The 20,480-nt window shown below is 34.1% G+C and overlaps 3 protein-coding genes across 3 annotated transcripts; 1 reads left to right on the top strand and 2 right to left on the bottom strand.

The window, feature by feature from the left end:
• Positions 1-3,519: 3,519 nt before the first annotated feature.
• On the bottom strand, positions 3,520-6,690 carry LOC120088359 (zinc finger (CCCH-type) family protein). Its single transcript, XM_039045586.2, has 2 exons — positions 6,376-6,690; positions 3,520-5,879 (listed from the first exon to the last, which is right to left on the bottom strand). The coding sequence occupies exon 2, from the start codon at positions 5,847-5,849 to the stop codon at positions 3,762-3,764; it is 2,088 nt and encodes a 695-aa protein (XP_038901514.1). The 5' UTR covers positions 5,850-5,879; positions 6,376-6,690; the 3' UTR covers positions 3,520-3,761.
• Positions 6,691-15,105: 8,415 nt separating this feature from the next.
• LOC120088393 (Ribosomal protein S18) lies at positions 15,106-18,141 on the top strand. Its single transcript, XM_039045655.2, has 5 exons — positions 15,106-15,543; positions 15,771-16,126; positions 16,504-16,599; positions 17,425-17,484; positions 17,568-18,141. Exons 1-5 carry the CDS (start codon positions 15,441-15,443, stop codon positions 17,763-17,765), a joined length of 813 nt encoding a protein of 270 aa, XP_038901583.1. The 5' UTR covers positions 15,106-15,440; the 3' UTR covers positions 17,766-18,141.
• A 554-nt stretch (positions 18,142-18,695) lies between these two features.
• Positions 18,696-20,074, bottom strand: LOC120088392 (putative pyridoxal 5'-phosphate synthase subunit PDX1). Its single transcript, XM_039045654.2, has one exon. The coding sequence runs from the start codon at positions 19,983-19,985 to the stop codon at positions 19,047-19,049; it is 939 nt and encodes a 312-aa protein (XP_038901582.1). The 5' UTR covers positions 19,986-20,074; the 3' UTR covers positions 18,696-19,046.
• Positions 20,075-20,480: the final 406 nt, after the last annotated feature.

Genomic DNA, 20,480 nt, shown 5'->3' with positions numbered 1-20,480 from the left:
AAGTATAAAATCAAATATCAAATGAATATTAAATATTAAAATAAAATTTTCAAATTGTTATTCAGTGAGATAAAAAGGATTTTAATCATTTAAAACTTGAAAATCATTCTCAAAGCATGAGTTTGAATATGAACATTGTATACGAAAAAAGTTCTAAAAATACATATTCTAAACACAAGAATACAAAGAAAATATAGAGCTTTAGAGAAATTTAAACTTAAATAAGAAAAATATAACCATACATATAATAAATAAATAAATATATAATCACTATAAAAGGACACAATCTTTCACCTACATAGTCTAAATTCAGTCCCAATTCTTTAAGTTGATATATAAAATCTTCTATAAGTGCAAATATATGAAATAAATATGTATATCGTACATTAAAAACGAGAATGAATCTAAATTTTCATATTCATGGTATTTTTTTTAGATGAAAAGATACTTATTAAAGCTTGAAATGATGCAACTATTCATCGAGAATAGAAACCTTAGCTTGGAAGTATGCTTTAATGCTTTTTTTTTAAAGACTTTTAGCTCTAATTCTTAATAGTGCAACTTATTTTCTTATTGGAGTAATTCTTGGTAGAGTCTAATTTAGAGTTTACTGACCAAATCAATAAAATTTAAATAGACTGGGGACTGTTCAATATATTTAACTTAAATTGGATTTTACATGTTATAAAATTGAATGATATTTTTATATGTTAATATTGTGTTATATGATGTTATGTCACATTGTTTATTTAATTATAATTATAAGGTGAGTATGTTAATAGTATTAATAAGATTAATTATTTCTTTTTTAGTACAACAATTATGAAGATGAAAAATCAAACTTTTGATCTTGAGAGATGGTGTACATGCTACTTACCAACCGAGCTAAGCTCATTCTAACCGGACTAATTATTTCTTGTTGCTTCAATTGATAAAAGATAAATAGAGATCTATAAAGTAGAATATGAATTATAATATTTTATCAAAATAAATCAATAAAATTGAAGTTCAAAAATATATATGTAAGGTGGTTGGCCTTCATTGGTTTGATAAAGGAAAGCAACAATTTCAATGTCGATTTTTTTTCGCACAAATGATAGGTAAGTTTGATGTTAATCTTTTACTCGTAAAAAACCGTCACGCGATTAATTAGAGTATAATTCAACTATTTAATATAAAATGTAATCAATCAAAAGACGAGAGATTCAAATTAAAAGAGTAAAGAAGTTGGTCTATTCGCATCCATTAAAACCTAATAAATGCCTTTCAATTTTCAATAAGAATCCTCATCACAGCGACAAAATGTTTAGGAAGATAAAGGTAGAAAGTGCTTTTCTTTTCCCTTTATCAACCCAAAAAAGTTTGAAGGGAGTTAGCATTGTAAAGAGAAGCCTCTCTCTTCACCTTCATTATATTGGATAGCAACCTACTTTTCTTTATCCAGTGCTCTTCCCACTACCAACACCATAAAAGAAAAAGAATATCATCAAAACAGAAAATATATTTCTAAAGCAGTAAAGAAAGATTGTCTTTTTGGTAGTGCTCCATAATCCCCTCTCCCACTTTCAATTTTTAGCTTTTAACCTTTTAGATACTGAACTTAATTGGAGAATTTTGAGAGCTTCTTTAAATTTATTATCAAACCCTTCCCATGACCAAATACGAGAATCTCGTTGTTTAGGATTTAACGAGAGTGTTATGTAAATTCTCTAACTTTTATTTATCTCTATATCTATATTTTGTATTTTGTTTCTCTTCGAGATAATACAACAGTTTCTCTCTATGTTTGTAGATGGAGCTAATACACCATTATTGAACTACGTAAATATGTGTGTCAATTTTCTTTTTTGTTCATTTGTTTGTCACTTATTTATGCCATAACATGGGAAAATTAGGCAAAATGACCCATTAGAAGTTCTATTTTTTGAAAACAAGTTTTTTTGACCCATTGACGATGAAAATGATGTAAATATGGTTGTATAATTACTCTTATGCCCCTTACCACCAACCTACCAAATTAATTCACATTCTCCACCTAAAATAATTTTCACACAAAAAAAATTTCACCAAATTTGTTGGTTGTATAATTACTCTTATACCCCTTATTAAATTTCCACTTTCAATTTCAACCACCAACCTACCAAATTAATTCACATTCTCCACCTAAAATTAATTTATCTAAAAACCTCTAACAAAAAACGTAAGAAGGTATGTATTTCTTTTGTGTATGTATTCTCAATAGTTCACTAATTTCTGGAAAAATTGACAAAACTAAATGACATTTTTGGAGTTTGATTTATTGCTTTGTTGATTGTTTTGTTTTTTTTTTCAATAATACTTGTTTTTTTTTTAAATAATGTCATGCATTTGATATTTATTTATAAAATTTTTTAAAAAAATTAAAAATAGCAATTTTTTTAAGATATTGGGTCGGGCTTCACCAGGTTGGAAGCAAATGAATTCAAATTACTCGGTCGGGCTTCACCGGGAACAAAATAAATGTTTGAATAAATTTGATACCTGGTTGGGCTTCACCAAGTATTCACCGGGTAGAAAGAAAATGAGTTCAAATTACCTGGCCGGGCTTCACTGGGAACAAAATAAATGTTGGAATAAGTTTGATTCCCGGTCGGACTTCACCGGATATGGAATGAAATGATTGACCCCTCACATGATGTTTTTAGAAAAAAAAAATTAACATTTAACATAAATCTAACCTAGATTTCAAATAATCATTTTATAACATCTAACATAAACTAACATTGAGTAAAAAAAAATGAGAATTCATATCTTAATTGAAAAATCTCAAATAATCTTACATGAAAAGAAAAATGGCAAAGGAAATAGAGATAAATAGAGTGAGATTGAGGAAATGGTAAGAGTGACCGAAATGGCAAGAGAAAATAGTGAGAGTGAGAGTTTGGAGGGTTTGAGTTAACTTTTGAAATGTAAAGGGTATTAAGGTAATTTTACTTAATTTTCAAAATTGTGGAGTCAAAAAAACAAGTTTTTTTAAAAAGGGTCTAAAACTCAAAAGAATTATTTTTATCAATTATCCGATGACATGTACAATGGTAGAATTTTACACTAAATTATAAAGATGCCTCTGAAGTTTGCTCATTGACTCGAAAGTTTGTAATATTATCTTTGAATTTTTTACAGAAATGTAAATTCGTTAGAATGTTAAACAAAAATTAAAACTTGAAATAGTATAGTAGTGGCCGACCTGATCTCTGTTCCACGTTACTGTCTATATCCTAATTCTCATATAAAATTCAAACAAATTTCTACACCAATGATAGTTTTGAAACATTGATAAAAAAAAAAAAAAATCAAAGATAATATTACACCTTTAAAATAAATAACAAGAGTATTTAGTACTTTTATAATTTATCTTAATATTCTATCAAAGATGTATTGTGAAGCTTTGAATATTTTTGTAGGGTCATTTGAACATCCAGGATTCAGAATTACAGAAGATAAAGAATGAGATAAAATGTTATGTTTAACAAAAGAAAGGGAAGGTTGAATATAAGATGTGTTATTCTTCAAATGAAAAGTAACTAGTTATGGAATGGGCAGAAACATTTCTTCTGCCCAAATTTGATCAATACTCTGGATACAATATTCTTTTAGCTTTGGGAAAATCTCCCCTACCTAATTGTGATGAATATCAATGAGCTTTTTTAAAAAATCATACAAATATATAATACCAGTTATCCGTTAAATGGAAGCAAAAAAATGTGGCCAAACTTCAAAGCTCAAGCAACTAACTGCTCCTGTTCCATGTACCTTTGCTTTGAATCGCCATTGTCGAGATGACAAAGCTGCTGTTGCTGTTGCTGTTGCTCGTCCATACTCAACTGCACAGAGTTTTCAGATGGAGCATCCTTCACCAGGGACTGAACCCACGACACGTCTGGCTCGGGAGCAGCAGTGTGCATCGTGGACGTCGCCAGAGAACTGGTGCAACTGTTTCGGAATCCAAATGATGCAGACTTCCTTAACTTGTTGAGTTCTTCTCCACGAATTCCCCAGTCTAATTTTCCGTCGGGCGAACCCCAATCAGACAGGTTCAAAGGCATGGCAGTAGTGGATGTAGCTGGGGGTGAGAGTCCCGAATGACGGTTCACCACACTACGTTCGATAAAACTCTGGCTACGCTTGGCGAAAGCAGCAGCCCTAGAACTTAGAACGCTAGCTGCAGCAGACACGGATGGTTGAGACGACCTTGCAGGAGGGGATCCAATGCTGTTAGCATAGCTTGAGAGGAAAGACTGGTTCAAGCTTTGGCGCATCTGAATCCCGGAAGGGGATTGTACTTGAGATCCCACAGAATCCAATGAAAACCCTTGTAATTGAGGCAAAATTGCAGGATCTACGGACCCAAAAATGTCATCGAGGTTAGTAGGGTTCATGCCTCCAAGTCCATTCAGTTCTCCATTTCTACTCCTTGGGGATGGAAAAGATGCGGGGGTTGGCAAGCCATTGTTCCATCTGGTAGGGGAAGGTAGGCAGGACATCTCATCCATTAGCTGTTGTTGTCTACGGCGCTGACTTTCAAGACTGAGTAACTCAACATCTAAATCTATGTCTCTCACGCTCAAAGAAGCCTTTAGCCTGCTACCTGGAAGCTGCAAGGTCGGAGGCGTAATATTACATTGAGTCTGCCACATGGTTCCACCCATTGGAGAAGAAACTCCAGAAGGAGTTAAAGGTGGAGTTGATGAAGGAGGTATCAGAGCTGAAGGAGAACCAAGGGTAAGTGGACTAATCGATGCAATGTCTAGAGAAGAACCACATATTGATCTTGGAGACAGCACAGCAGAACCGGTTGAAGCATACAAGGGGCGGAGCTCTTCTGGTTTGTGAGCAAAGAAACAGACTTTTCGGGTGCATCCAGTTTCATCCTTGCAAAGACGGGTACGATATTGAGCAGGATGGAGCCAACATTCAAAAATTCCATGAGCATATTCACAGGCATCCCCTCGTCTACATGTTCCCTTTCGGAATTCTGGACACGGGACACAACTGTAATGGTATTTCCTCGGGTCCCGCCTCCTTGCATTCTCTCCAGGGTGAACAAATGGACACTCTGTCCAATCATGCGAGTAAGCTCTTGTACAAGGTTTGATCTTAAAAGTATACATTCTAAACTCATCAGTGCTATAGATTCCATTCTTGATGTCTGGAAGTGAAAGATCGACTGGATACTCTTTCTTCTCTGTCCCATCTCGTGAAGCCCGAGGGGTTGATAGCTCCAGTGGCTCCAACGTTTCTCTCTCATAAAATATTGACTCAGATGAACCGAGAGCTTCTTCACGACCATTTAGCAATTCTTGTAACACTTTTTTCCTTGAACAAGAGGCTGAAGTAAAATCAGGAGCAATCAAGTCACCAGGCCGGTTACCGTTTGCATCGACAGCACTCACATCAGCAGAAGCATCAAGCAATAGTTTGACAACCTGATCTGCAACAGCAGAACCACCAGCAACAGCACAATGGAGAGTTGTTGCACCATCTGAACCACAAGCTCGATTGACATCAACACGACCACTGCGAAGGATATAAGACAGAACATTCATACTCCCAAACATGGCTGCAACCATAAGAGGAGTCCTTTCTTCATACCCCATCTTTTTTGAACCAAAAATCCTCCCATACCACAAACTTGCCTCATCAATATTATAACCATCTTCCTCAACAGCACTCCTAAATCCAATCAGATCATCTGTAGCTGAAAATTCAAGCAAAACAGAGATACAAAATCGCAATCCCCCTTGTTTAAATCCGCCGTCCATCATGAAGTTAGGGCTTGCAGATTTCCTATTGCAACCATTGCACATCATAATCTAATCCGTCCTAAGACCTTCAAATTTCTACAGAAATAATAATTTGCAAGGAACACAATCAGAAATTGCAATCAATAAAAGGAAAGTCCAGAACAAGAAAGAAACCACAAAAAACCAAAACCCACAAAGAAGGTATATTAGTTTAGATTGGTGAAAAAATTATCCAAATCTTTAGCCATTAAACCATACTCAAACTAGAAGAGCAAACAAACTCAAGTAGAAATGGAAAGAGAAGAAAAATTACGACACCCAACAAGCAAAACGACATAACAAGAACAACCCCTGTTTGGTTACCGGTAAAACAGCAAAAAGAAAAGAAGAATGAAAGAACAGAAACGGATAATTCTCAGAAACTGAAAAACTGTACCCAACACGAAATACTCAGAATTCAGTCAGTTGCTTGCTAACAACAAACGATTTAACTAAAAAAAAAAAAAAAAAAAAAAAACTCAAAAGAAGAAAACCCCATTTCAAAATCATGTTCAAACAACACATAAACTTAACAAAAGCTGAAGAAAATTACCTTGAAAGAAAGAAAGCGGGAATTGGCAGATCGAAAGAGAAGCTGAAACAGAGCTAGATTTTGGTTTCTAGACTTGGCTTTTTAGCTATGAGAGTAAAGCGATTAGAATGAAAGTAGGACTTTTCTTCGTCTGCTCTCTCACCTTTATTAGGTTGGAGTCAAAAAGACCAAACTACTTCTATGAATAAGCCAAGGCTCTTCGATCTCCGCCACCGTCCTCTTCAAACTTTTTCTTTTTCTTTTTTTAATTATATTTTCTCTCTTGTCTTTTTCGTCTTCATTTTCTCCTCTCCCAAATGAAACTCAAATTCAATCCCAAATGAAATGCAACTCAAATGCACAAATTTAAAAAATAATAAATTAGAAAATACAATAATGTTTTGGTCTTTTCTTTTCTTTTTTCTTTTTAAAGAATTATGTTTTGGTCTTTCTATTTGGATTTCGTTATTTTGGTCATGTATTTTTGATAAATTTTAAAGTTAGTCAAGTTAAATCGTTGTTGGTTTTTCAGAAGTCGTATCTTTAATTAGCATTTTTTTAGATTTATGAAAATATATTTACATAGTATTTTTTTTATTGAATTATTGTTATTATTTAATCAATTTCGATGTAAAATTAAGCTTAACATATTATTTTGATTCCAATACTTTAGAGTTTATTAAATTTTAGTCATGTAAATTCAAATGGTTGATTTTAGACATCCAAATTAATTTTTTTATTGATTAATATTTTTCATAGGTACATAACTCAACTGGGATATGAATGAAGAGATTTCGTGGCTTAAATTCCCCTATTCTTATTGTCCTAAAAAGTAATAATAATTTTCTTACAAATATATACCATGTATGAATATGTTTTCAAAATTTATAGTGAAAAACAATAATAAATAACAAAGATAAAATTAAAAAATAACAAAAACCATCTATAAGACTAAATTTAAAATTTGTTGAAAGTATATAAATTGAAATCAAACATTTAAAATATAATATTAAAATTGAAAAAGCTCTCAAGTATAAATACCACAATTGTATTTTCTTAACTAACAACCAATTTTAGAAGACTAAATTTAAGATTTAACTAATAAATCTAAAATTTATTGTAATTATAGACTATAATTAAATAATTCTCTAAAAAGACTATAATTAAATATTTGAAAATTTGATAAGTATTTTAATATAATAATACAATTGTGGCCCACATAAGGGAACTGGATGTCTTTTGGTTTGATTGCAGGTGCGCCACGTGTCGGCACATCAGTGGAAGAAATAGTGCACCAAAGGGACCTATCGATATTCCGGATCATCACGCCGTACGCGTTTTTGGTTTGGGAGAATGACGTGGCATTTCCACCGTCGCGCGATGTTAAAACACAATATGTTAATATTCAATTTTTTTTACAATTTAAATTCATTGTTATCTTTATTTTTTTTAATTCAAGGAAAAAATATCTTTTTTACTCTATATTTTGGTTTTAATTTCCATTTAGTCTTTAAATTTTAAAATATTACAAATTTACTCTTTTAAGTTTTGTGTTTGGTTTCAATTTAATCTCTAAGATTCAAAATACTACGATGTTATCTTTGACATTTGAGTTTTTTTTAATTTAGTCTCTATGTTTCGAAATTTACATAATTAGTCTCAATTTTTCACTGGTCACTTTCCGTCTTTAGAGTTAGTTTATGTTAATAAATTAAAAATCATTACAAGATATTAATTAAGTTTCACTGTTTTTATCAATTGTAAAATTAAATTGAAATTTTCATTTCATAATTATTTTTAATTAATTAATTAAAATTGACGTCAATAATTGAGAGTAGTATTTAATGACAATTTGAGGTTAAAAGTGTAAAATCTTGAACCCATGGATTAAATTGAAATAAAAATCAAATCTCAGTAGTAAAGTTGTAACATTTTGAAACTCAGAGACTAAATTAAAACAAAACTCAAAACTTATGGACCAAACGTGTAATGCTTTAAAATTTATAGACTAAATAGAAACTAGATTTAAAACCTAGGGACCAAACTTTTGGATTCATACAGGTCTACGGTGGTTCATGATGCAAGAAGTAGTTTGGAAGCGTGGTTGTCGGAGTTCATGGATGGTGAGGGAGGTTGGAGGTGGCCTATAGTGTCTTGGGAGCTGCTTGAGATATGGGATCGTATCCAGGCAATGGGGGCCTAGGGTGAGGGGAGAGGATTATTGGATTTGGGTGTCGGATGCTAGTGGTCGGTTTTCTATCGCTAGTGCTTAGGAGAGTATACGTCCTCGTCGTCCTATGGTGTCTTAGACTGGTATTTTTGGGCGGGGGTAGTATCCCGCATCACTCCTTCTGTGTGTGGTTAGCAGTGAGGGACAGGTTGGGTACGCTGGATTGGTTGAGGAGTTTGGGTGTGTTATCAGAGAGGGATGTCTTCTGTGTGGATGAGGTGTGGAGTCACAGGATCGTTTTATTTTTTGAGTGTGGGTTTGGAAGAGAGGTGTGGTCTAGTGTGTTGCGTCAGCTGAGTTCGACGCATTGGGTGGCTGGTTGGGATGTAGAGTTGAGTTGGTTGTGCCGAGTGGGGTCGGATAAGGGTGTGCGTAGTAAATTATTCCGTGTTTTCTGGTGTGCGTCCATATACTACATCTGGCAAAAGCGTAATCGGCGGCTGCATGGAGGCCGACCGAGGTTGGTGTCTGCTCTGGTTCATCTTATGATCTCTATAGTTCGTGCTCGTGCTACTTCCTGGTGGGTTGACCTTCTTGGTCTTATCTAATGTGTGTATGGATGTTTCTTCCTTTTAAACTTCACGTTGTTATCTGTTCTTTTTTCTGCCTTTCTTTCTGGTGGTTTGCATTTGTGTGTTGGTTTTATTCTAGTCTTATCTCGTTGGCTTTGTTTTGGTTTTCTTACCCTGTCTTTGCTTGTGCTTGTTGCTTTGATGCCTTATCTCGGGCTATGGGATCCCCTTGTTGTTGTATAATAATATCACTTATTTTTTTAAAAAAAATTTTTTTAAAAAAAAAAAAATCCCTGAGGACCAAAACGATATTATTCCCTAAATTCAATTTTCACCCTTGCTTTCTTTTTAGACGTCCCTTGCAGACTTCAATTTTACGTTCATGACCTTAAATTTTGAGTTTTTCAATATCTTCTTGTAATTTTGTGTTTTAGTCCATTTATGGAGGTGGTGGTGTTGAAATTTTTTCACAACTTCTCGCAACAAGAAATTACGAGAATTAAAAAAAAAAAAAAAAAATCCAGTTCCATCTTTTACAAACATGATTACTCTCTTTCATAAATGAATACATAATTTTTATAACAGGTACGAGTATGAACTCAATTTGAATTTATATTTATTTTTTTTATCTTCGTGGTATGGGAAAAAATATCACACTAAAAGTTGGTTGATAAAAAGCTTTCAACAAGAAAAAAAACCTTTTTAAAAAATTATATTGGTTGATAAAATTTTCTCACAAGAAAAAACTCACAATTGTGAGTTTCAAACAAGAAAGGGAGAATGAGGCTAAAAAATATTTAGATGGAAATAAGTAAAATAAAAAAAATTAAAAAATCCGAAATAACAAAAAATGTGAAGAAAAAAAAAAGGAAAGTAGAGAAAAGTCCAAAATCTATAACAAAAATTGTGAGGAAAAAAAAAACAAGAGAAAATGTGGTTGTCAAATAAATTGTGAGAAAAAAATAAGTAAGAAAACTTAAACTCTTTAGTAAAGGCATTTAAATAAGGACCTTCAATATTAATATTGTTATTTTCAAAACTTATTAGAGAAATATTGTTGTTTTGAAACTTATCAGAGAAATATTATTGTTTTGGGAGTTCGAGGCTAGAAGTCGAGGGTTGAGAATTCGATTAATGTAGAGGTCGAACGTTGAGAACTCGACAAACAAAGAAAAACTTGTAAACAATATGTATATTAGGGTTGTCGAGGGTTGAAATTTCGACATAGGGAACCTTGCTAATTTTGTATATTAGGTTATCGAAGGTTGAAGTTTCGACATACATAAGTCGAAACTTCAACCCTCGACAAGGAAGATAAGTGGGTGAAGCTAATTTTGTGATGAGGATCTCGCTCTAGAAATAAATCTTGCTAATTTTATGATGGGGATCTCGCTCTAGAAGGGAATCTCGTTATAAATGTGGGTTGAATCTCGTGAGCATCGCTAGGAAGACAGTTTGTTAAAAAATGCTTGAGGATCTCGCTCTATAAAGAAATCTCGCTAATTTTGTGATGGGGATCTCGCTCTAGAAGGGAATCTCGCTAGAAATGTGGGCTGAATCTCGTGAGCATCGCTAGGAAGACCGTTTGTTAAAGAAATGCTTGAGGATCTCACTCATAATTGTCTTCACTTTATTTACTTTCCATAGAAAATATATATATATATATATATATTATATACATGACCAATGAGAAAAAAAGTTAATAATCATTAATGAAAAAATAACAACAAAAACAGAATTTTGAATTGTAAGAGAGAGCAGATTGTGAGCGAGAGCGAGATTAAGTCTGCCACATGGATTAAACGATCAACCAGTTAGCTGACGTGGTCTGCCCATATCAAAAAAAGAGGAAAGAAGGGTTTTTATCGAGATAGAAGGAAGTACGCCTGGATCAGTAACAGATGCTGATGAAAGATAGGCTATGGGATGCATTTGGGCGGATCAAAAAGCTCTGCCCATGCCTGAAGCAGAGGAAGAAGAAGAAGAGAGGCAGCTGACTTATTGAGTGAGACTAACAGAACGATAGCTATCACCAGGAAGCTAGTCACTGTGCTGTTCAACATGCCGATAAGTTCCTACCAAGTGTCACGTGATCGACCCGCTATCGCTAATTCAATTGAATTCCATAGGCCGCTATTGCTATGAAAGACTATCATTCACAAGCGGAAAGTCATTCAATGCATTCATTCACTGTAACTATGGTAGAGAAGATAGCTGTAAACGCCTCTGCTCTTGTTAAGCTAGTCTTTCATCTCTGTACTATAAATGAGCAATGCCCGAACCTGACTCAAGATAGAGAAAGAGAACAGATAGGCTATTCCCTCTGTTGTCACAAAGATTTTTGACTCAGCCAGGAGTGAACGAGATTCTGATTCAAGTTTTGTCAGTCAGTATCAGTAGCTAGGACTGGTAGCATGCTTAGAGGAATAAGCGATGCCATTGAATCTGTTAGAGGAAGGCTAGAAGAGAGTAGCTCATGCCCTTTCCTTCTTCATCCAGTAAGGTATGAAGCACTAGCTCAACCACACCAAATTCTAGCAAAAAAGCTTTTCTTCCAGGGTAGTAAGAAAAATAGCGGTTAACGGAACACTGACATATTCTGAAAACAACCTGACTACATGAAGAAATAGTAGGTTTATCAAAGAGCTTTGATTGGATGTTGATTTATCTTTCTTGTTAAGGGAGACGATGACTTCCTCCAAAGAAGATGAAATTCATCCATATGATATGTTCATTTCACTATAATAGAGGATATAATGTCAAGAACTCTATGATTTTAAGATTTATTGAACGTACAATAAATAAAATAAAACAAACTTCGACATATAATGACCAAAAAAATGATATTTTAATTTAACATTCATTAATATGTCTAGTCTTTTCATATTTCATTCGCCGCTTTGTTTTTTCTTTATATACTTATCATTCAAGTACGAGTTTAGTTTTAATTTGATCTATAGATTTTAAAATTGACACTTTTGACTCCAGTTTTTCATTAAACACTTATTTTCAATTTTTAGTTCTTAATGTTAATATTTACTAATAATTTAAAAGAATTATAATCAATTAACTTTCTCTACTTATTTTCATTATAATAAAAAATAATATTAAAAGTTTCATTCATATTTATTAACACCGAAGACAGAAAGTAAGTATTTAATAAAAAATCAAAATGAAAAGTGTAAATCTCGAAATATAAGAACGAAATTGAGACAAGATCCAAACTTCAAGAATAAAATTGTAATATTTTAAAATTTAAGAATTAAATCGAAATCAAGCTCAAAATGAAAAGCACAACAAACTTAAAAGATCATTTAAAAACTAAACAAAAAAAAAACCTTGAAAAAAATGCTTTTTTTTTCCAACAAATTAAAATATCTAACCGTAGTCGAGATAATTTTAAAATTATAATCACAGCTTCCAAAATATAGAAGCCAAACTTATAATTTAACATCGTTGATTATTTTCGGCTAAACTATGGACAATATATTTAAATGCACTTTCCAAACTTTCACTTAAAAAGTATAATTACTTGAGTTTTCTTTTTTGTTTGTTTAAAAAAAATTAATAAACTTTCAAAGTTTTAATTAATGAAACTTTTGAAATATTTTTTAAATAAACAATAAAATTAAGGACTATTTTTTTTTAATAATTTATCAATCAAGAAATATAAACGGGTATATAGAAGCCGCCAAAATAGTGTTCTTGGTCTTTGGTGCGGGGGATAGAGTTTATCCGACGATCAGTGTTTGTTTGGGGACATGGCGATCGACGGTTCAGATTAAGTTCCTTAACGACAAAGCTGAAGCGCAGCGCCCTCCAATGTTGACCTTAGTCTGAGAACTGAGAAGCTGAAACCGGCGTCGAAAATTTAAATGCTAAATAAATATAATAGTAGGGTCCACGATAAAAATATACAAAAGAAAAAAAAAGAAAAAGAAAAAACCAAAAATCACTTTTGTTCTTAACTTAATAAAATAATTTACTCTCGATACTTTAGTTTGACGATGATTTAATTCTTATATCCTAAATTTTTTAACAAATTAATCTTTTAAGTCTATATATTTTATTAGTTATAACGATTTAGTTCTTACTATAAAAATATTATTAAAATTTATTTCCCATAAATTGATCAGGAATCAATATTTTTATAAAGTATAAAGATTAAGTCATTACACGATAAAGTTGACACTTAATTTTGAAGTACTAAATTGTTATTTATCAAATCTTAGGGACTAAATTGTTATAAATTTAAGAGGACGTGGACTAAATTGTTACAAATTTGAGAGTACATGGACTAAGTCGTTACTAGCTAAAATTCAAGAACTAAATTTTTACTTTTATCTAAGTGTTTGTAACTAAGATTTTATTATAATTATAAACATTTCATTTTTTTTTAATACATAAGGTGGAAAATCGACTTCCTAATATTGAGGTTAATAGTACTAAAAGTCAACTAATGTAGAATATGTAGTCTCGAACATTCATGGACATGAAAGTAGAAAGTTTATTAACATGTCAGTTTTTTTTATATTAAGTTTTATATTTGAAAATAAATATCGTATGAAATAAAATTTTATGAATATAATTCAAAAAGAGGAAGTACATATCACTCAAATAGAGGAAGATGAGAAATAAAAAGGAGAAAGAAGATGGGATGAAAATTAAAAAAAATAACAACTTATAAAAATCACCTCTAAGTATGATGAAAGTTGCAATTATACCCTCAAATATTTAATTGAAAGTATTAGACTCTCAAACTTCTACGAATATTAAAATTTAACCTTCGAAGTTATAATGTTGTAGAAATTAAACTTCCAAGTGATATTTATATAATTATGTAAACTTGAGGTCCAATTTTAACACTTATACAAAATTGAAGGCTCAATTTTTTAACATTAAATATAGTGTTACGAACCATTGTTTTTATCAACAAAATTAGCCTCATATTTCATGAAATAAGGCTATAAATGACCGTAATAAACTTTGAATCAACTGATCATTAGTTCTTTCATTATTTCATCGTTCTTAATCTGTCCTTTAACTTGCTATAGCTATTCTACAATTAGGGAATTTGTTCAATGGTAGGTGGGATGAAAATAACCATTACCATAAATTTCAATTTATTGGGATTTCTTTCACTGCAAACACATATTTTAATCCTTTTGTTAATTTAATATGATCTAAACTCTTTTCAACTTTTGTATTTTGAATCTCTAAAATATCTAAGATAGATATTTCCCCTCTTCTCCGATTTCTTTATAATCCCTCCCTTGATTTTCTTTTGAATACATTTGGCAACACGATGTTGATTTAATGAGAAAGGAATGTATGAGTTACCTTTCTCGCCATAAGTCATTCTTGGTTAATTTGTAGATTTTAAGAACTTCGTTTTGTCTTTGAAGTCCTAATGCATGCATTTTGGTGTTTGGAAGGTTGTATACTAAAACCCTCAAAAGAACAATCAGAACACCACTAATCAACAATTTCACTCTCGAATTGTAGATCTTTCTTATGAAGGTTCTAAATATCAATGGAGTAGTCGGGTAATCGAAGGGGATTTTAGATTTGTTTTGAGATTATAGTGGGGTAGTGAAGAGCTTTTGGTTTTGTTTTGGGTTTGGGTAGTTGAAAGATTTTGGTTATTCATTCAATGTTTGAAATGATTGATGCGAGAATGACTTTTACTTCTGGAAAAAGTGAGCCAGTTGATGAAGGTTCAAATTTGAAATTTATTGTCACATTTTTTCAATCGATTAAAGGTATGTTGATAATTTTAGACAGTTTTAATTTAAGTGTAATTAATAATCTTTCTTAATAAGATAGTAAAATCTTATCTATATAAATTGTTTTGGTATTTTTTTCGAATGAAAAGTTAAAATTTGCTACGGCAAGATCCCGTTGTCAGCACTAGATCTTCCACCATGTTGTTGTTGATGGAAGCATAAATCACACGGGCGAGCCCAAGATGGTCATTTGACCTTGGGCCTTTTGACTCGACTTTTGTAGGTAGCGTTTGGGCCACCTGGGCCTAAGTCAAGGTGTCTTGTTGGGCCTCTACGGCCCATTTCCCTCCTTTCAGTCTGCCTCCTCACCTTTGCCGATTTCACTCCCCTCCGTGTCGATCTTCTTACCTCCCTCACCTCACCGCTTGCGACTTCGTTCCCTCGCCGTCGATCTCCCCACGGCGGCTCTTTCATTCCATTCCGTCGATCTCCCTCCGTCTCTCTCGTCTACATCTCTGTCTTTCTCTGTTTAATCTCAGGTCAGTGGCTGTGAGTCCAAACTCCAAAGGTAAGTCTTCACTCTTTCCAGGCTTTGCTACTTCTTCGTTCTGTTGCGAAATGAGAACCGTTCAGGTTGCTCTGCGAACCCTTGGCGGTGGCTTATCTCGGAGATTAAAGCAACCTTCTGTGCTCAGAAACCTTTCCACAAACGCCGCTCGTGGTAATTTCTCACTTGTTTTGGAGAATCCATGAATTTATGATTTATACTGTGATTGCTGAAGTTCGTTTCGACTTTGGGGGAAATTCATCAGGTTTATTCTAGGCTAATGTTGCTCAAATGTGTTCTGTTTGGATATTGGTCTTACGAACCTCACGTTTGGTTGTATGAATGATAATGTGCTTCAGGGCATGTATTTTACAACTTTCGTGTTTAAAACTTTTATACAGATAGTGGCTTTGATAATGATAAGGGAAAACCTGATTCGTTTGAGTCTATTGATGACTTCGAACATCGGATATTTGGGGGCGTTTCTATGGGCGATTCCGGAAATGATGCTTTCTTTGAGAAGCTTGATAGACTTGGCAAACCTCGTGAAAGAATAGGTTCGAGACCGAGTGGAGGAAACAATTTTCATGCGTTGCATGGTCTGGAAGATGATCTTACCACGCTGTCAGATGGGATGGATGGCAAGTTGAAGAAAGCTTCCACTTATTTTGAGTATGATCCCGAGGAAATTGCACAAGATAATTATACTTTCAGAGCAGATATGTCTTTTAAGCCTGGATCAACATACGAAATCAAGGCATGTAGCTGAGCAACTAATTTTTCTTATACTTGTTAAGAACTTACATTTATTGTTCATAGCTTCTATTTTTTATTACACTGTGATTACGTGATGCCAATCCGAGCATAGCCAGGCACTCATTACCATATAAAATTTATGATTACATCACCTAAAGATTCACTTTTACTAGAACCAATCCATCTTTTCTTTAAGATGCATGCTAGGTGAATTTTATGGCCAACTGTGTCTGGATGGTTACACTCGGATTGGATGATCTGTGATGGATATGAACTTCACTATATTATCATTTTAGGGTGCTTGGTACCTCTCTGCACCTTTTGTAGATGATTTTGTGTTATGTTACCATTATTCTAAGTACTTTTGAATGTATACAGGATCTGGATCTAACAAAGCCAGGTGTACGTAAACCTTCCAAAAGGGTCGAGTTTCAGGTGACAACGGAGGAGGCCTTAAGAAAAGCTGATTTCAGGGTGAGCATTCCTGAATTTCGTTTACCTTGCCATTTTACTAATCCACTGTCTCATTTCATTATGGGACTAGGACTAAAACATGATTGAAATTAGTGGTATGGTAACACTAATATACCTTTTGATCCGTTGCAATCGTCTCCCGTAGCTGCATAGTTGAATATGAATGTCTTATGGTATGAACTTCTCATCTATTAAGTATCGTAGCGTATGAACTAAAAAAAGAAGGGACATAGGTTTAGAAAGAAATCTAGTCAATTTGAGCAGTTCAGAAATTTTGAAGTATAAGAAGCGACAAGTTGGAATAGGGTTGTTTACTTCTGGTTTTCTGCACAGTTCCATTTAAGAAGTGGCAGGGAGTGTGCACATCTGTGTTTTTATCAAAACTGTCCGATCCTAGAACAGTAGAAGCCGTTTGGTTTGAAATTTGGTCTGTCATAATAGACATAGTGTAGTATTGTCATCAGTAGCCATGGACCATCAAACTTTTTATATAAATTGCCGTTAATCAATTCACGAGTTTCTGATCTGGACAGTGTGCGGTTGTATTTTTCAATTGGTAAGATCATGCAATGGCCTCTGAGAGAAAAGTTGCTCGTTTGTAACATTATCTGGTTATAGGATTATTACTATTATTTTCAGTGCTACCAAAAATAGTCTTCCCATAATTTAGTCTTTGTGGGCATTGAAATTTAGTGTTGTCCATAGCTCTATTTAGGAAGTTTATTTATAATATGGAGTACCTGTCCAAGCAAATAAAACACTTGATGGGAGTTAAATCATATTTTACCGCTGCTGTAGGCATATTTAACGAGTAGTTGTTTGCAGAATGTTAGATTTTTGGCGAACTTTATAACCGAAGCTGGGATCATTCACAAGAGGAGCAAGGTAAACTTTTTGTACAAAAATCATGTTTCGAACAAATCGAGTCATCAACCTTCATTGTATTTTATCACTTCAACAATTTGCAGACACGTATCAGTGCCAAGGCACAGAGGAAAGTTGCACGCGAGATCAAAACTGCACGAGCATTTGGCTTAATGCCCTTCACAACAATGGGAACCAAATCATTCCTTTTTGGCAAAAGCATGGAGAATCTTGATACGGACTTTGCGTATGAAGTTCCCGACGATAATACCGATGCAGATGGAGGACGCCCGCTCAAATAAAACCGTGCTTTTAGATGGTCGTGAATGTGAATTATTTCCCTCCCTCACCCTTGCCTTTCTTCGAAGTTATCATCATACTTCAAGCCCCCAGAATCCATCCTGCAAATTTGTTGCAACCAGGAAGATATTGCAGAAACTCCATAGTCAGTCTTTCATCGAGACATTCTAAAATTTTGTTTTATATATTGCTTCTCTGGTTGGAAGCCAATTAGGCAATTACTCTAATTTGTGTGTTTGTTTTTCTTTTGCCTTATATTATGTAAAGGTGAGTTAACTCATCAGCTAGAAATTGGAGCAGGTTGTTAGTTCTAAACAGAAAATGGGATTAGTTACTCCATTGACATGTTAGGCAGAATAAAATGGCGTATTAACTGAAGATTAGAAGATTTTAATTCAAATCTTCTCCAGGCCTTGTTGAAAAATATTTTTCATAATCCCTTCTAACAGCTGCACTGTGCTACCAATCATGGTGTGAAAATTTTCACACTATTCATTTGCATTTGATTTTGAATGCCCTAACATCGACATCCAACGATTTTTAACCGATCCATGATTTTTATTGTTTGTTTTCCCCTTCCCTGCATTGTTCAAAGCCGAAAGTGTTCGAGCAAAGGACCTGGGGAACTCGGTTTTAAAATTTGTGTATTGAACTATGCTTAAGTTGTCTAAGTATAACAATACATTTGGTCTAATTCTATGTATGTTCAATATACCGATCAAGGACTCATAATAACAAGGGACACTTGACTATAAACCTGATGAAGCATATGCATTTTTAATATTGGTTTTGCCATTGTCGATCAATCTTTAAGATTGCAAGAGATGGTGTTAATAGAACCATACGAAAAAGACATAAAACAGCAAAGAAAGCTTCCCTTGATGGATAAAGATGAAAACTTTTCACGCATCAAAGATAAATCACACTCATAATTTACAAATTTTCTGTGTGGCTTTAATCATTCAGTAATATAATCATGGTTCAACAAAACCATTCATTCTAAAACTCAATCCTAAAACATGAAAGTTGCCAAAAAAAAAAAAAAAGGAAAAAGAAAAAAGCCCCACATACGAAAACACATAATTATTGACAAAAATAACTCATATTACGAATATGTTTATTGGTATCTCCTCAAGAAACGAAAGAGATAACAAATTTACTCAAATGGATCATATAAAGCTATAAGGATTACTAAACTTCAAGATTTCAAGAAGATCACCTTCCTGGAAATCGGATCATTGAGCCTCTGATCTGATTCACAAACGAAAAAGAAGAAACCCAAATTACTCCGACCGATTTGCATACCTCTCAACATTCACATTGCCATCGCTGAGGTTAATTCCGGCCACGGGTTCACCCAATCCAAAGCTCACCTCTGCAAGCACATCAGGATCGCTGTAATGCGTTACGGCTCTTACAATAGCCCTAGCCCGTTTTTCTGGATCGCTGCTCTTGAACACGCCGGAGCCGACGAATACTCCGTCGCAACCCAATTGCATCATCATCGCCGCATCAGCCGGAGTTGCAATTCCTCCAGCTGCGAAATGTACCACCGGCAGCCGGCCGAGCTGTTTGGTCTGCATCACCAAGTCATACGGTGCCCCAATTCGCTTTGCGTAACAGAAAACTTCATCATCGTCCATATTCCTCAGCATTCTAATGTCTCCCATCACAGACCTCACATGCCGAACAGCCTCGACAATATTTCCAGTTCCGGCTTCGCCTTTGGTACGAATCATCGCCGCGCCTTCGCGAATTCGGCGTAGCGCTTCCCCTAAATTTCGGCATCCACATACGAAGGGGATCCGAAAATTATGCTTGTTGATGTGGTTCTTATCATCAGCTGGAGTCAGAACCTCGCTCTCGTCGATGTAATCGACGCCGATGGCTTCAAGGATTTGAGCTTCGACGAAATGACCAATTCGAGCATTGGCCATGACAGGGATGGTCACGGCTTGCTTGATTTCCTTGATTAATCGAGGATCGCTCATGCGAGCGACTCCACCTTGAGCCCTAATGTCGGCGGGAACTTTCTCGAGGGCCATGACGGCGCAGGCACCGGCCTCTTCAGCGATTCGAGCCTGCTGAGCATTAACGACGTCCATAATTACGCCGCCGCGAAGTATTTGGGCCAAACTGGCCTTGACGGAGAAGGGAGATTTCTTGGTAGCCTCACAAATGACACCATTTCCGTAAACGGTGACTACGCCAGTGTCCGCCATTAATGGAAAAAGAAGAAGAAGAGAAGGAGAAAGAGAGGAGAGGTTAATTGAAAATTGATTTAGAAAAAAAGAATATCAATATTTAAGAGAGAGGTGTTAATATATATATATATATATATATATATATATATATATTATATATATATATATTCATTTTTTTTTTCTTTCTATTTTCTCGGACAAATTGCAAATTGTGTTCGTTTGATGCCGGTAATGATTTGATGGTGATTTTTAACTAATTTGGTTTGTTCAAAAAAATATATGAGTAATAAGACTCATAATTATATCATTGGTCATAATTGATGCATGAATAAATTTTTTAAGAGTCTTGAGCTAATAAAATTATAAGTCTCACATAAAATATTCGAGGGTAAGATCGTTCTCGTCTTTAGTCCCACCCCTATTTCAATCATCATTTTCACCAAATTTCTCATTTAATTTTGCGAAGTATGGAAGGAAATTTTTGTCAAGAGAATTCGAACGATCAGTTTTTTA

The sequence above is a fragment of the Benincasa hispida genome, chromosome 10 (assembly GCF_027475165.1).
Source record: "Benincasa hispida cultivar pf3 chromosome 10, pf3_genome.v1.1, whole genome shotgun sequence".
Lineage (NCBI taxonomy): Eukaryota > Viridiplantae > Streptophyta > Magnoliopsida > Cucurbitales > Cucurbitaceae > Benincasa > Benincasa hispida.
Note: the sequence above shows the minus strand (reverse complement) of the source record. Positions and strands in the feature narration are given on the sequence as shown.

Coding starts and splice junctions, on each gene's coding strand:
- LOC120088359 (XM_039045586.2), bottom strand. CDS start 5,849: ATGATGTGCAATGGTTGCAATAGGAAATCTGCAAGCCCTAACTTCATG.
- LOC120088393 (XM_039045655.2), top strand. CDS start 15,441: ATGAGAACCGTTCAGGTTGCTCTGCGAACCCTTGGCGGTGGCTTATCT. Junction 15,544..15,770: donor TTCCACAAACGCCGCTCGTG/GTAATTTCTCAC, acceptor ACTTTTATACAG/ATAGTGGCTTTGATAATGAT. Junction 16,600..17,424: donor TAAGAAAAGCTGATTTCAGG/GTGAGCATTCCT, acceptor AGTTGTTTGCAG/AATGTTAGATTTTTGGCGAA.
- LOC120088392 (XM_039045654.2), bottom strand. CDS start 19,985: ATGGCGGACACTGGCGTAGTCACCGTTTACGGAAATGGTGTCATTTGT.